The 13631-nt window shown below is 38.9% G+C and overlaps 1 protein-coding gene across 1 annotated transcript in view; it reads left to right on the top strand.

The window, feature by feature from the left end:
- Positions 1-13631, top strand: part of EEFSEC (eukaryotic elongation factor, selenocysteine-tRNA specific) — a 122963-nt gene that overhangs the window by 30942 nt on the left and 78390 nt on the right. The window contains exons 2-4 of the mRNA XM_005522074.2: positions 817-1024; positions 3362-3458; positions 5011-5175. Coding sequence (XP_005522131.1) covers positions 817-1024; positions 3362-3458; positions 5011-5175 — 470 coding nt within the window. The remainder of the gene's footprint in view (positions 1-816; positions 1025-3361; positions 3459-5010; positions 5176-13631) is intronic.

The raw sequence follows: 13631 nt of genomic DNA, 5'->3' as shown, positions 1-13631 counted from the left end.
ATCTATGAAATTCAGGTTGCTTCAATCAAAAGATTAAGGGTTCATGACAGCAATACTTTGAAAAATAAAAATCATCCATAAGTATGATAGGTAATATCAGCCTAAAATTTAGGAGCCTTTCCATAAAGAGATCTAGGATTCAGATCTCTGTTCCTGTGTTTGAAATTACTTGTTAAAGTTATATGGATTGGAATTGGGGTGAGTGGTGATATTTTGCAGGTTTTAAATTGCCTCTTCCTAACGTTGGGGGATTCAAGAATTTCTTCAGGCTTGGGATAAACCTTTCTCTGGTGGTAATCACAATTTTCACTTTTATGAAATTTTGGACTTGGAAAGAAAAATGATGGGGAGCAGATAGAGACTGAGGCTTGTGGATGTTTTTATGGGGTACCTGGTTGGCTCTTGGGTTTGCTCTGAGTGTGCAGCTCCCTGCAGTGTTGCTGTGTGTTACTTTGGCTGTATCAGATTCTTGCTTGGCTGCTTAGATGATGATTTTTAATTTAAGCAGATGTCATGCCTGTGTTGCTACAAGCTTAATTTTCTTAGTATTTTTTTAAATGCAGTGATAACAGCCTTAGACTTGAACTATCATGTTCTTCCCGGGTTCTTATGTCTCGATGATAGCCTATAATAGCTTAAATTCCCAAGGTCTTAATTTCAAAAGAGCTGTGGCGTTCAGTGCTTACTTTGACTTGTGTTTTGTTTGTCTTTCTGGGCATTTGTACATATGCTGACAATTTTAAATGGAAACGATTTGAGAAAACGATCCTTAATCCTTTTATGCTGTGTCAATACTGACTGTGAGTTCTCCTCCAGGTGCCCAGATTATCGATTTAATGATGCTTGTGATAGATGTGACAAAAGGGATGCAGACACAGTCAGCAGAGTGCTTGGTAATTGGGCAAATTGCCTGCCAGAAGATGGTGGTAGTTCTGAACAAAATAGATCTCCTTCCAGAGGGGAAGAGACAGAGTGCCATTGAGAAGATGACTAAGAAAATGCAGAAGACCTTGGAAAATACCAAGTAAGTGAACAGTAATACTTACAGGTAACTTGTCACAAAATTTGATTTGGCAAAAATACCAACATTTCTTTTCCAGCATGCTTCTAAACATACTGGCACATCTGGCAAAAATGATGAGGCTAGAGTGAAAATATTTCCTCAGAAGCTCAGGTGAAATTCCAGATTCACCTCTGCAAGTATCATGTGTAGAGAAATATTTTCCTGTAATTAAGCTTTTCAATTTAAAGAGCTACTTGGAGTTTGGATAGGATAATACAAAGCCAGAATATCCAGGTGAAGAGCTGTTGGATGTGGTTACAGAAATTGCAGCACATCTTTGCACATGCTTTGCTCAGGAATGTAAGGGACAGAACTATCAGGTCACATTTTGAGTTGAAGGATCTAAGAAACAGGTTTCAGCATACGGAGGAGAGAGAACCAAAATTCAGTTTTTGCATGTGCAGTCTGTGCTTGCTGGTGCTTTGACAGCACTGCTGATCTGGGTGTGATTGCAAAGTGCTTGTCCTGTTGTATCTCAGGCTTGTGGAGTTTCACAACAGCCTTTTTCCCACTTGACTTTGAATCTCCAAATGTGTGGTTTTAAAATGCTTTTCTATTCCTGAACTCTTCTTATTAGCAGGATATGTGCTGATATCATTTGACACTTGCCTCTAGTGGCAGTTGTGGTGTTTTTGTTTTTCTTTCAAATAGTTGTTGAAATATTTTCACTGTACACATAGGTGTGCATGTGAAATTCCAAAACATTAAGCAAAGCTGAAGGCTGTTGCAATTGCAGAGTAGATGTTGCCACCAATGCTGGGGAAATTATTGTAGTGTTCTCTGGAAATTGCATAGAGAGAAAAAAAAAACCAAAACCAACCAAAAAACAAAGGCAGAGGAAAGTAACTAGTATATTTGAGTAGTTTGATACTTGTGAATTTACCTAATCAAAACTTGGTTTTCTGTGAATTGATACCAAAACGAAAAGCAAGCTGTCTCTATGAGTGGAATTTCAGTTTTCAAAAAAATTTTTTTGCACATCAGATTCTTCCCTTGTCCAGCTTGATCTGAATTCTGCTGAGAGAAATTTGGTGTGATGGAGTAAAAGTTTCAGTAGGGCTGGAGCATGTTCAGAAGTGCCTCTAAATGCACCATACAATTACTCCAATTTGTTCTGGTGTATGGGAAGAGGAGTAAAGCATCTGGTTCAGCATAAACTTCTATTTATTGTAATACAGTGCTCTGAAATACTTGTATGAAAATAAATTTCCAAAAGTTTTATGGTTAGTCACAAGAATTTTCAATGCATGTTTTTATTATCCTTTGTCCTTAGATGCCTCAGGCTTATGGCATGTAAACAAAGAAAATACCTCATGTGCCTGATTACAGCTGGGTCACTGAGTGAGCTCCCTTTATAGAACTTAACATTTCTTCTTCTTACCAAACATTACTATGACTGCTAAAGGCACCATCTCTTCCCTCCAGTTTGCTCCCTTATGAGAGAAAATCAGTGGGGGGTGAGTCTCAAGAGGATGGCCAAAATAATTAATTTTGGTCTGAATCTGTTGCATAAGTACCTATGAGAACCAGTTACTTTTTGGTGTAATTACTGATTATTATTCCATTACTTTAATACATATTTTATGTGGTTAATTCTGATTTTTGAAAAATCAAATAAAAAACATTAGGTTGTATTTTAGGGAGCGAAAGTTTAGTCTGTTGACTGAATTTGTAAAAAAAATAAAAAGAAAAGTTGCTGTAAGTTAAGGACTTGAAGAATAAACCTGATTGTAGGGTAAAAGGTAAACTGAGGTCAGCTGGCTGTACTGTTCCTCTCTGAACCTTTGCATGTTTGAGATTTTTAAGTTTTGAAGACTTTGATTTCAATAGATTTAGATCTTCCTGTTGTCTACAGATCTTGCAGACTCAGGTAGGCATCATGAGGCATCTTGCATTTGGCTCCTGTTTTGAAGGTTATGACTTTACAGTTAGAATTTCAATTGTTTAATGAAAGTTAAAAATGGGCTGGTCTCCAGATAAAATGACTTTGGATGCAAACCACTGCATTAAGACTGAGTACCAACAGACCTTTGCTTCTGAAATAAATGGAATCTTGCATTTGACTGTTACAGCATTGAATCAGTAGCTAATGTGGAACAGGACTGAAGCTTTCATAGTGAAGACTGGTAGTGCTGATCTGCTGGTAATTCAGGAAAAAATTGCCAGTCATATTGGGGGAAGAGCAGATAAATTGGAATTTTAGGAAGTTTCCTGGCCTTCAGATGGGCCTGGAAGTTCTTTATATTGACATGTGTCAGAGATCTGTGGTCTAATGTTGAAAATCTTTCTCTCTTTCAGATTCTCTGGGTGTCCCATTGTTGCTGTCGCAGCAAAGCCTGGTGGACCAGAAGCCCCAGAGTCTGAGAATCCACTGGGTGTTTCTGAATTAATTGAGGTACTCGCTGAAGAACATAATAACATGAAAACATCCCTTCTCAAATGTTGAAAACCCTTAGTTACATGACATGATGTTTATACTGTGAAGGGCAGGACACCTAAAGTAACAGAGCAGTTTGTAGCTTGAAATAGACTTGACACCCTTTCTGTAATAAGCTTAGGGAAAGGAACATCTTTGCCCTGGAGGGATGCCACTGTTACTTCAGACAGCAGAAAAGAGTCCCAGAACAAAGGCAGCATTCTTTGAAGACTTGTCAAATTCTGATTTGGATGCTGCCATGGTGCAGCGTCAGTCATCAAAAAATCTAGGGATGCCTGGCTCTGGGCAGCCTGGCTTGTTTAAAGGCAGGGTAATTCCACAAGGCTGCTGAGCACTGAATGCTGTATCACCTCCCAGGCTAGTGTGAGTCAGGATGGACATGGGGATGGAATGTAGTATGGCCTTAGACTAGACTTAGCCAGGACCAATCTGCCCCCAGCAGTTTCTAGAGATGAGGAGATATGCAAGTGCTTACTTCTGCCTTGATCTGGTTCCTGTTAGATTTACCAGGATGTTCTCCAGGGTTGAAACCTTTGAAGGAAACACTCATTGCAGCTGTTCTGTCAACTGAAACCTAATATTAGACAAGCTGGCAAATTCTTTGTGAGCTCTGCCATTGAACTTCGGGCTGTTATCCCTTCTGTCCTTCCTAAGAGACTCTCCATGGTTCTGCCATTACAACCTGGGCTTGGGCTGCAGTTTCTGACCTTTAAAACAGATGTTAAAGGCAATACCAAGTGTATATGCAGGTGATATAATAGAGACAGACATTGAAAGTGATTTTAGACAGGAGTGAACCAGTTCTTTTGAAGCACTGTAGAGAACAACTTCCTTTCTATAATTAAAATCTTTTGGCTGATGATGTATTTTAAAAAATGGGAGTATTTGTCAACAAAATAGTGCTAAACTCAGGGAATTTATCTAGAAAATGGTACTTATGTGGTTTTTCTTAATGTCTTGATCCTTCAAGAAACACTAACAAAAGTCTGAAGGGGAGGTTGAATATGAAAACTTGACCCAGTATTACAGTTTTTCTGGGATGGAGGCAGAGATGGGCTTTATGGGGCACTAATATCTGTACATAAGGTCATTTTCACAAAATCCAAAAAAGCTGAAGTAGCAAAGAGCACTGTAAAATTGTGCTTTTGAGGGAGGGAGGAAAAAGGGGGGGATGACACAGGTACAGTTGTTTTTTTCTCTTTGCTTTGCTGCAGTGTTTATATTGAGTTTGGCAGCAACTTTATCGCCAGTGAGGTTTTGCTAACCAAGCTAAATGTGCAGCACCAAATCTTTCTAAGGCAGAAAATCGAACTGTTCCTGCTGCTAAGTGTGCAGCTCCTCTATGGCATGCAGTTAATTTGACATTGGTGAGTTCTAAGCTCATTGGGAGATGCCTGAAATCAGTAAAATTGCAAGCTTGTTCAATCAATCATCCACTTGCCTGCCTTCTGCTGTGTTGCTGTCATGATTTTTCACCCAGGCATGGTGCTGCTTTTATCTTTTTTTTCAGGTCTTGAAGTCTCAAGCTTACCTGCCATCAAGAGACCCCTCAGGACACTTCCTTATGGCAGTTGACCACTGTTTCTCTATCAAGGGTCAAGGCACAGTGATGACAGGGACTATTCTTTCTGGCTCTGTTAGCCTCGGTGACAGTGTGGAGATTCCTGCCCTGAAGGTGAGTCTCTCATTTTCATTCCCCCTGGTTTTCCTGATAGAAGGAGACACACAACAAAGAAGAGAGTGTTCTCATCCAATCTGAAATTATTCAATTATTTTCAATTTTTATTTTTGTACTCTATTATAACCCAGTTTATAACAGTAAGAGGCATAGTGATTTTTAAATAAAGCGGTCAGTAAAGTTACCTGCTCAATAATTTAGTTGTGTAAGGAGAAGACTGATCTAGATTAGCATGTTACACTTTCAAATTCAGAGAAGCAAAGTGGGCATATTTGCAAGATGGGATGTGTCCAAGGACTGAGCAAGGTTTGCAGGAGGTTACTTTCATTTGAGATATGTGCCGGGGAGAAGGTTTGCAAAATAATCCATGTAGGTAGGCTTCCAGAAATGTCTGAAAGCAAAGGAAATGACAAGAAGAGGGCATTGAAATGCTTGATGCACATTCTCTTTGTTTGCTGAGGCTTTAATTTGTGTCAGCATGTTCTGAGAGAGCTGCTAGGATGCAGTAGGTGGCTTGCTGCCATTGAGCTCTTCAGAGAGCCTGTAGGAAGTCAAAGAGACCTTCCAATGGCCTTTGACCTGCTCAGTTGTTGTTACTGTTTAATTTCCTTAAAATATATTAATCCTTTAAAAGAAAGCAAAGTGACTTTATGCTTGGAACATGTGAAATCTATTTCACAGGTGCAATTATCACTGCTTTGATTTTCCCTTAATATTAATTGCCCAAAATTAATTAAGACTTGAGGAGTATTTTACAGCCACCACTTAAAAATGGACCCAGCTCATAACATTCTGTGGGTGGGCAAGTTTTGGCCTAACAAGCCTGGATGGGACTCTTTCAATGCTGTCAGTATTATCTTCAAGTCATTTTACTATAAGGACCTTACTATTTCATTGAGTGAACGTGCTGGTTTCTCATTTTTGATTGTACTGTTTGGGCAAGTAAAAGACTATGTGAGGCATTCTGATTTCACCTGAAGTATTTGGCTGATAGCAGATGATTTATTTCTGGCCAGCCTCTTCAGCAATACCTGTGGCCATCTAGTTTATATCCTATTGTTCTTTGCAGAGAAATGATTTGTATGATATGTACTCTGACATTTCTGCTTCCCCAGTCAAGTTCCTCACTGCCCATATTCTTAATTACAGCATGCAGCCTAATTTGGGAGCCATGCTTTCAATTCCTGCACAGAATATTCTTGCTGGGATTGTAGCTCTAGCTTCAACCTCTCCTGGTTTCCACTTGACACTGTTTTTTCCTTTGCTATTGTGTCCTGTTCTCTGTCCCGGGCCTGCCTGTACTCAGGGTCTGAAGAGGGGCAAGTAGTTAGGAGTGCAAGGACTGGGAGATGGCTCCTGCCCAAACAGAGCCTTGCATAGCGAGTTCACTGCTTTCTTTCTGGTACAGCATTTGTCAAACTTCCTGTCATTTTGTGCTCCGGGAGATGGGGGAGACAGGACAGAGTAATTATTTCTTGCAAAGAAAGAATGCATCACTAGATTGTATCTGGAAATGACTTTTCTGCTTTTCATCTGTAGTCCAAGAATCTTTTGAAGAAATATGTTTAGAAATAAGTCTGCTTTTTGAGAATCCTTATAAAAGAGGAAATGACAAAAATATAGTAAATAACTTGTAAATTTGTGTTTAAAAGGACAGTGGAAAAGACTTTAAGTGTGACTTCAAGTGTGACTGGGAGAGTACAGACAACTTAGTAGATAAACAGGTCATTTGCAAAGAAAAGCCAGATCAGTTGGCTCTTAAGGCTTTAACAACTTCCCTCAAAGTTTTAGTTATTTTTCCAGTTGCTGTTAATGAATTAAACCTTCCACTGCTATGTGTGAAACAGAAGATGTGTCCATGCCTCTGAATGATAATAGTGGTGGGCAGAGTTTTGTATTTTGGCACTAGCAGCTTGTGGACATTCACCTTCCTGTTGCACAGGTATGGAAACAAAGACCCAGGGAAGGGAAGCAATGTTTGTAAGTTTGAGCTGTGTGTTTTACTTACCCCTGCCAGCATCACGCAGAGCTGGGTTAGGATACCTATAAAAGGTCAAACCTTTCTCAGGCCTACGAGGTAACGGAGGAAGCACATTTCACAACACATTGTGGTTTATGACTCTCTTTGACCTTTTTTTGCCCTGACTCAATGGTAACTGAGATTGACAGCTGGTACATTTAGGGACGTTACAAACTAGCTGCTTTTTTTAAGTTTGAAGAACCCTCTCACCAAATGAAGTGGCATCACCTTCCAGTTCTACTAATGGACTTCGACATCTTTGACCGCTTGAACCTGCACAAAGGAGGGACACAGCAATTAAAAATAAACAGTGACATTCTCAAATGCCCATGCTTGCTCTGATTGAGGCTGAGAGCACCAGCAGTGCATGGATTCCTTTATGCTTTGCCTATGTAAATTGCCATCTGGGGCTGATTATCCATATAGCAAAAAGAAAAATTATATATATGTGTTTGGCAAAAAGCTTTGACACAGCAAACAGTTCACTCTCCAATTGAGTTAGTACTATTTGCTCCTTAGCACTTGAAATCCACCTTGAAGAGCATGAACCTAGGATTTCTGCAGCAAAAGCAGTGTTGCTAGAATTCTGAATGTCATTTAAGATTATTTCAGTGGTCTTTCAATCTCAGTTGTCTTAGAGTTTATAAACTGCAACGACTCGTGACATTTGTATTTCTGCTTAAGTTACTGGAGTTTGAATAATATGGATTCTTTGAAATTTAGTTTAATTTTGTTTTACTGATAGGTTTTTATTTTACTGATATCTAAAGTATATGTTTAGAGATTTTAGTTGAAATGAGGATGAATGTCAAACTGCAGTGCTGCTGGATATTTTTTTTAGCACAGTTTAACTGAAAAAGGAAAGTGTTTTCAGTGGGGAAGATGTATCTTGTGCCTTCCTAATCCAGGTGAGAAAGATCATAGGTAGGTCAAGTCTGAATTGGGTGGGGAGGCAAAGAGAGATGTACACAGCTCATGGATCTGATTATCCTGAAAGTGTCCACTTGGCATTGCCTTACCTGTGATCAGGGCTCTAGGTGTATAAGACCCAGAGCACTGATGTGGCAGCCAAGTATGCAGACCACTGCTGGGACTCTATTTTAGGAACTGTAAGAAGCAGCAACTTTCCTTTGTCTTATAGTCAGGTTCCTGTCTGTCCTGTTTAGTGCATTGCTAACAAATGCTGGAGCAGACTGATGCAAGTTGAGTGGCTGGTAGAGGTTAATAACTGACTTGGAGGCTCTGTAAAGTCCAGTGCTGCCATTTGTACTGTGTATGAGTCAGAATTTGTGAGTGTCTTGAATGTTGAGTAGCTATGTTCCTGCTGAGTGCTTATATTCATGTTTTTCTCTAGGGGATCATGTGGGGATTCTCTCTCTGTTGAATCTGAATAACATATCTGGTGATGTATGGTAAAAAGTTGTTTCTTGTAATAAATCTCATTAAAAGGAAAGATAAATACTCTTACCAGCTCCAACCTTAATCATCCTGGAGGTTTATAGTAGCCAATTGCCATTATTTGTGTGGAGCATCTCAGTCTCAAAAGCTGCAAGCCCATTTATAAAATGCTCCCCTGGTGTTGGAGAGTAGTCATACAAGTTGTTTCAGTGCTCAAGTGAGCTTGCAAAAGTTGATAGGAGACTTGGTGTGAAAAATGTGAGGAACTTGCTTCTGTTTATCTAGTCAAGTCTCCTAGTAAATGAGAATGTTGGTTTAAAGCAGTGGTGATTCTGTCTTGGCAAGACTGTCAAATTATACTGACTTTATGAACGATAGAGAAGCATTGTTTTGCATGATACTGAGAAGCTTCATATACTTTCACCATATGAAAAGAGTTGTTTTCTTCTAAGCTTTTTTGGTTGGCTAGATAACGTTGGTCTGTGTTTTGGCAAATGTTCTGTAGCTTTTATGGCTAGTACAGCAAAAAAATTCTCCACTGTCTGATGGAATAACTCAAATAGTATTTGCAAGACTATTTCCTTCAACCCATTATAGCTATTAAAATTCTAGCAGAGAGATCTACTTTTGTCCATGTAAGTACTTTAGTCTGTCTGATGTCCCAGGACATCTGATTAGTGAGCTTTAGTATGTATATACATGTAGTAAGAACTAATTTTAGTTTATTTAAGGACTTTTGCACAATCAGAGTTGCACCCTTAAGTCTTGTCAGAGGACATTTAAATCTCAGAAAATGAACTTGGATTCTACCCCACTGAATCGCATCACAAAGACATTTGTATGTGGACTTTCATGGTGCAGTCTTAAAGGAGTTTTTGCTTTTACCATTTTGAGCACTTTGGGCCTTCTAATATGCCCCCTCCAAATTAAAGTCAATGTTGACTGCTATTAGCACTGCAAATCGAGAGAATGCTTGCTATATATTCTGAGAGTGTCTGAATACTCTTTCTACATCTGTTTCTTTCTGTGCTGCTTGGGTTTTTCTTGCCCAATACTGATATAAACAGCCTTTGAAATGCAACAGGTCATCTGCTGGAAAGGGAATTTTGCTTGCCTTGAATATTTTCCTTTCATTGGAATACTGTGAAGAAGGCCAGCTCAGAGAATTGGGTTGGGGGACAATCACCTAAATGTTGCTGGTAAAATTGTGAAAAGGCAGTTTGTGGTGCATATTAAAAGATGTGGGTGTAAAAATGCGAGAATCTTAAATCCTAAAGCAATAAATTAAATGTATAAACATAATGTTATACATGCGGCTTAATTCAGTACAAGAATTAACCTTTTTTTATTTGTCTGCTGTTTCGAAAGCATGGGTTATGTTTTTTTTTGAGATTTTCTTCTTTCCTAGAAAACATCAGTGTGAATCCTACTGGTTTTGCATCTGCTGTGGCGTTACTTAAAAGGAAAATATGCAGGATTTGGCTTATACTGGAAAGTACGCTGCTTTGAGCATTTAGGATATTATCAGTTGTTTTGGAAGAACTAAACTGCTCTGCACAGTTCTTTGTGGTTAAGTAAAGGATGAAAGATCTGATCCTGTGCCTGTGGAATGAAATTTAGATCTGGCAATAAAAACTTCTCAAATCTTTTTGGCTTGATGTCTTAAGAGAATAAGAGTAGCAGATGCTGAGCTCTTTCTGAAGATCAGTTCCCTCATTTTCAAGTATGATTTTGTAACTTTTTACTGTATGTTTTTTTTGGTTTTGTTTTTAATTTCTGTTTTAGTTCACATTAAAAAAAAGCCCGAACCAAATCAGTTTTCAGTTTCTATTAAAAAACCACACGAAACTGTGGTTAACTGTAGACCTTTGAACTTAAAAAAACCCCTCAGGAATAAAAATGTTCAGCAAGAGATTTGTATGTTGCTATTCATTCACTACCTGTTACCAAAGTACGATGTTTAGTTCAAATCACTTGCAATTTTTTACTGAGTATCATGTAGGTAAAGTGAGGGAGCAAGATAAAAGGACTTTGTGCATTGAGGTTTGTTTTATTCAGGACCAGAGAAAATACATAATAGAAAGGGGTCTTGATATATGTTGTGGGGCTTTTAATTTTTTTCTACTTGGTCTGAGCAGAAGGGAAGGAAGCCAGGGCAGAGCAGCCAACCTGAGCAGTGCTAATCCAAACCATACACTGTATTTTTGGAGCTTGTGTGTCTAATGTGATCTTTGTAGGCAGAAAAGTGGCCTAGTCAGTGCTGGCCAATTAACTCTTCAAATACTGAAATTCATTTGCAGCTTTTCTTGGAGATCTAGGTATACCCTGTGCTCCCAGACAGAGACAGTTGGGGTACAAGATTGGGTAATTATTCTCATCCATTAGAAGGCAAAGCATATAAATTTCATCCTATAGTGAATCTGAAAGTAAAGATATTTGTAACTTACGTGTTGCTTCTGTCTAAAACATCTTGAAATGACTGTTGGAATCAAGGCTTCACCTGGACATGCAGCACCTGTTGCTGGAAACAATATTGCTCTCCACGGTAGACTTCTGCAGTATTTCCATGGAGCTGCTTGCTTGTGCAGGGTTATCTGCAATTCTCACTGGTAGTGATAGCATGAGATTAATTTGGAGTGTGTATTTTGTGATACTGCCATGCTGATAATTTTGCCTTAATAGCTAGTGCAGAGAGCTGTTACTGCCTAAGAACTGATACACTCTTCAGTGGGGTTTAAAGTAAAAAAACAATTCAAGATGATCTTGACTCTAATTAGAAGAAAATACTGTGTGATATGAACGTCACACTTTTATTTGATATGATGACTGATTTTCTTAGATAAGATACATTTTCTTTATCAAGATTTCAGTAAACATTTTGCCCCATGAAAACAGTTAGAAAAGCTAAAGGAAGTTGTGACAGAAATACAAGGTGGGAAAGAAACTGAAGAAGGAGCCGTTGTCCTGACAGGAAAATAACACAGGCAGAGTTGTTCTGAGTTGGTCTTGGCACTGAAGTTTGATAGTTCCACTAGTGACTGCATGTGCTGCCCCATGTATGCAGGCTTTCTCCCCACTAATTTGCCACATTATTGTTGTCTCCGGACTCCTGGAGACTGCTGACAGATGTGAGGTCTGTGTGTAGTCTCTTGTGCTTGGTGTTCTGTAGCTTTTTTGGCATTCCCAGCATACTGGATTGCAGGATCTGATGGTAAAGCCTCCAAATCCCAGTGCACAAGTGTGCCACAAATGGAGAAATGGTTTATGTAATGGATTACTACGAGTGAGCAGTTTGGCTCTGGTCTAGCAACGCATGAGGATAAACAAATGTGCTGGTTTGTTACTCCAAAATGAGGTTGAAAAGAAAACTAAACACATGATGAGCTGTTAAGATTACTCCTGACATCTAGATTTTTCTATATTGTCTCAACTTCCTTTATCTGCTCGCTCTACTTCTTCTCCTGCTTGTCCTTTTTTGTCCGTTTCTAGCTTCCTTTCCAGTCTCAGAGTTTGCTCTTCAAACTGATTGGTCTTTAGATTGAAGAAACTTTTTTCTTCTTGCATTTTCCCATCTGTTCTTGCAATTTTGAGCTGTGACTGGGATGCAGCTGAACAAAAAGGCCCATGTTATCCTGGAACTTAGTAGGTAGCATCTTTCCTGTCGAACCATTGAAACTCCAGGGATAAAGTATTGTGTCCTTGGCTTTGTGTACCCTGGGGTTCAAGATCAGTTTGAAACCAAGTTAATGGACATTGCTATAGTAATCATAAGTTTCATCCAAATGCCTTTTTGTTTAACTTTATGGTAACTCCTTAAAGCAAAGGATAACTGGATTGTATTTGCATAACTTGTTTGCTTAAGCATTGCTGCTGCCAGGTCATTAGCTTTATTTTTATTTCTTCTAATTTATCAGGTAGAATTGTTCTCAATGAAGTTTAACTGAAAGCAGACCCACACACACGTACACAAACTGTTTGAGCAGGAATCTTAGTGGGACACTTGAATAGTAATTGGGAAGGTAACCTGCTGTATGGTGCACACAGCCCTCACATGGCATTGCTGCTGGGAATGTAACGTTATTAGAAGGCTTAGTTAGTTCTGCTAGTCAGGGCAGAGAGGAGCTCTCATGTTTTAAATATTCAAATTCAAGAGCTGGAGGCTTTGGCAAAATTTCAGTAACCAGACTGAAGGAAGGGGATGTCACTCTTCATCCTTGGTCATCCATACACAGTACAACTCCTCATTTGATGAGGCTTTGAGAAGCAGAACATCTCAGCAAATGCCACATTAACTAAGCTGTGGTCTGTATGTTATAAAGTTCTGCTTAATTCTGGCCACTGGCAAAGAAAGGATCTGAATATTAAAAACATTGCTTAACCAATGCTGCTGAAGATAAATCTGACCCAGAGACAGAAGAAAATGGATTCGTGCATAAGTGCCCAGAAATCTGTATTTACTCTGTTACCAGAGTACTTTCTTGAGGTATTGCTGTAACACCATAGGAAGTCCTCTGGATTTCATGCCCTGTACTGTGTGTTTCTGGGAGGGCTTCACTTAGAGAACTCTCTACATTTTATTCTTTCATACTGCCATGAAAATCACATGAAAATTTACTTTGCTCTTTAAATGTTTATTCAGCTCGTCACCTGCATCTGTCATCATATGCCTGACAATAGCATGTATTCTTGAAACTAAATGTGAGGTGCATCTTTTCACTAAAATATTCCCATCACTTCATTTTATAATAACTGGTGCAGCTTGAATTGGAAAAGTTAATACTAGAGAGAGCCAATATTTCCAGTATCAGCTGGAATGATATAATTAGTTTAGCTGCCCAGATAGTACTGTGATGAACATGATACGAATGCCTAGATACAGATTTCCATTTGCAACTGTCTGAAATGAAAGCTGCAAACTCCCAGGCTCTTCATGGGACTAAAGATTAGCGTCAAAGCATATGACTTAAAGTTGGCTTCTCTTTCTTTCTCCTCTAATGAATAAATAATTAAGAATAAACATTTCACACTTCAGAAA

Source organism: Pseudopodoces humilis, chromosome 13, assembly GCF_049639895.1.
Source record: "Pseudopodoces humilis isolate 2021_Gansu_Grassland_sample_001 chromosome 13, ASM4963989v1, whole genome shotgun sequence".
NCBI lineage: Eukaryota > Metazoa > Chordata > Aves > Passeriformes > Paridae > Pseudopodoces > Pseudopodoces humilis.
Note: the sequence above shows the minus strand (reverse complement) of the source record. Positions and strands in the feature narration are given on the sequence as shown.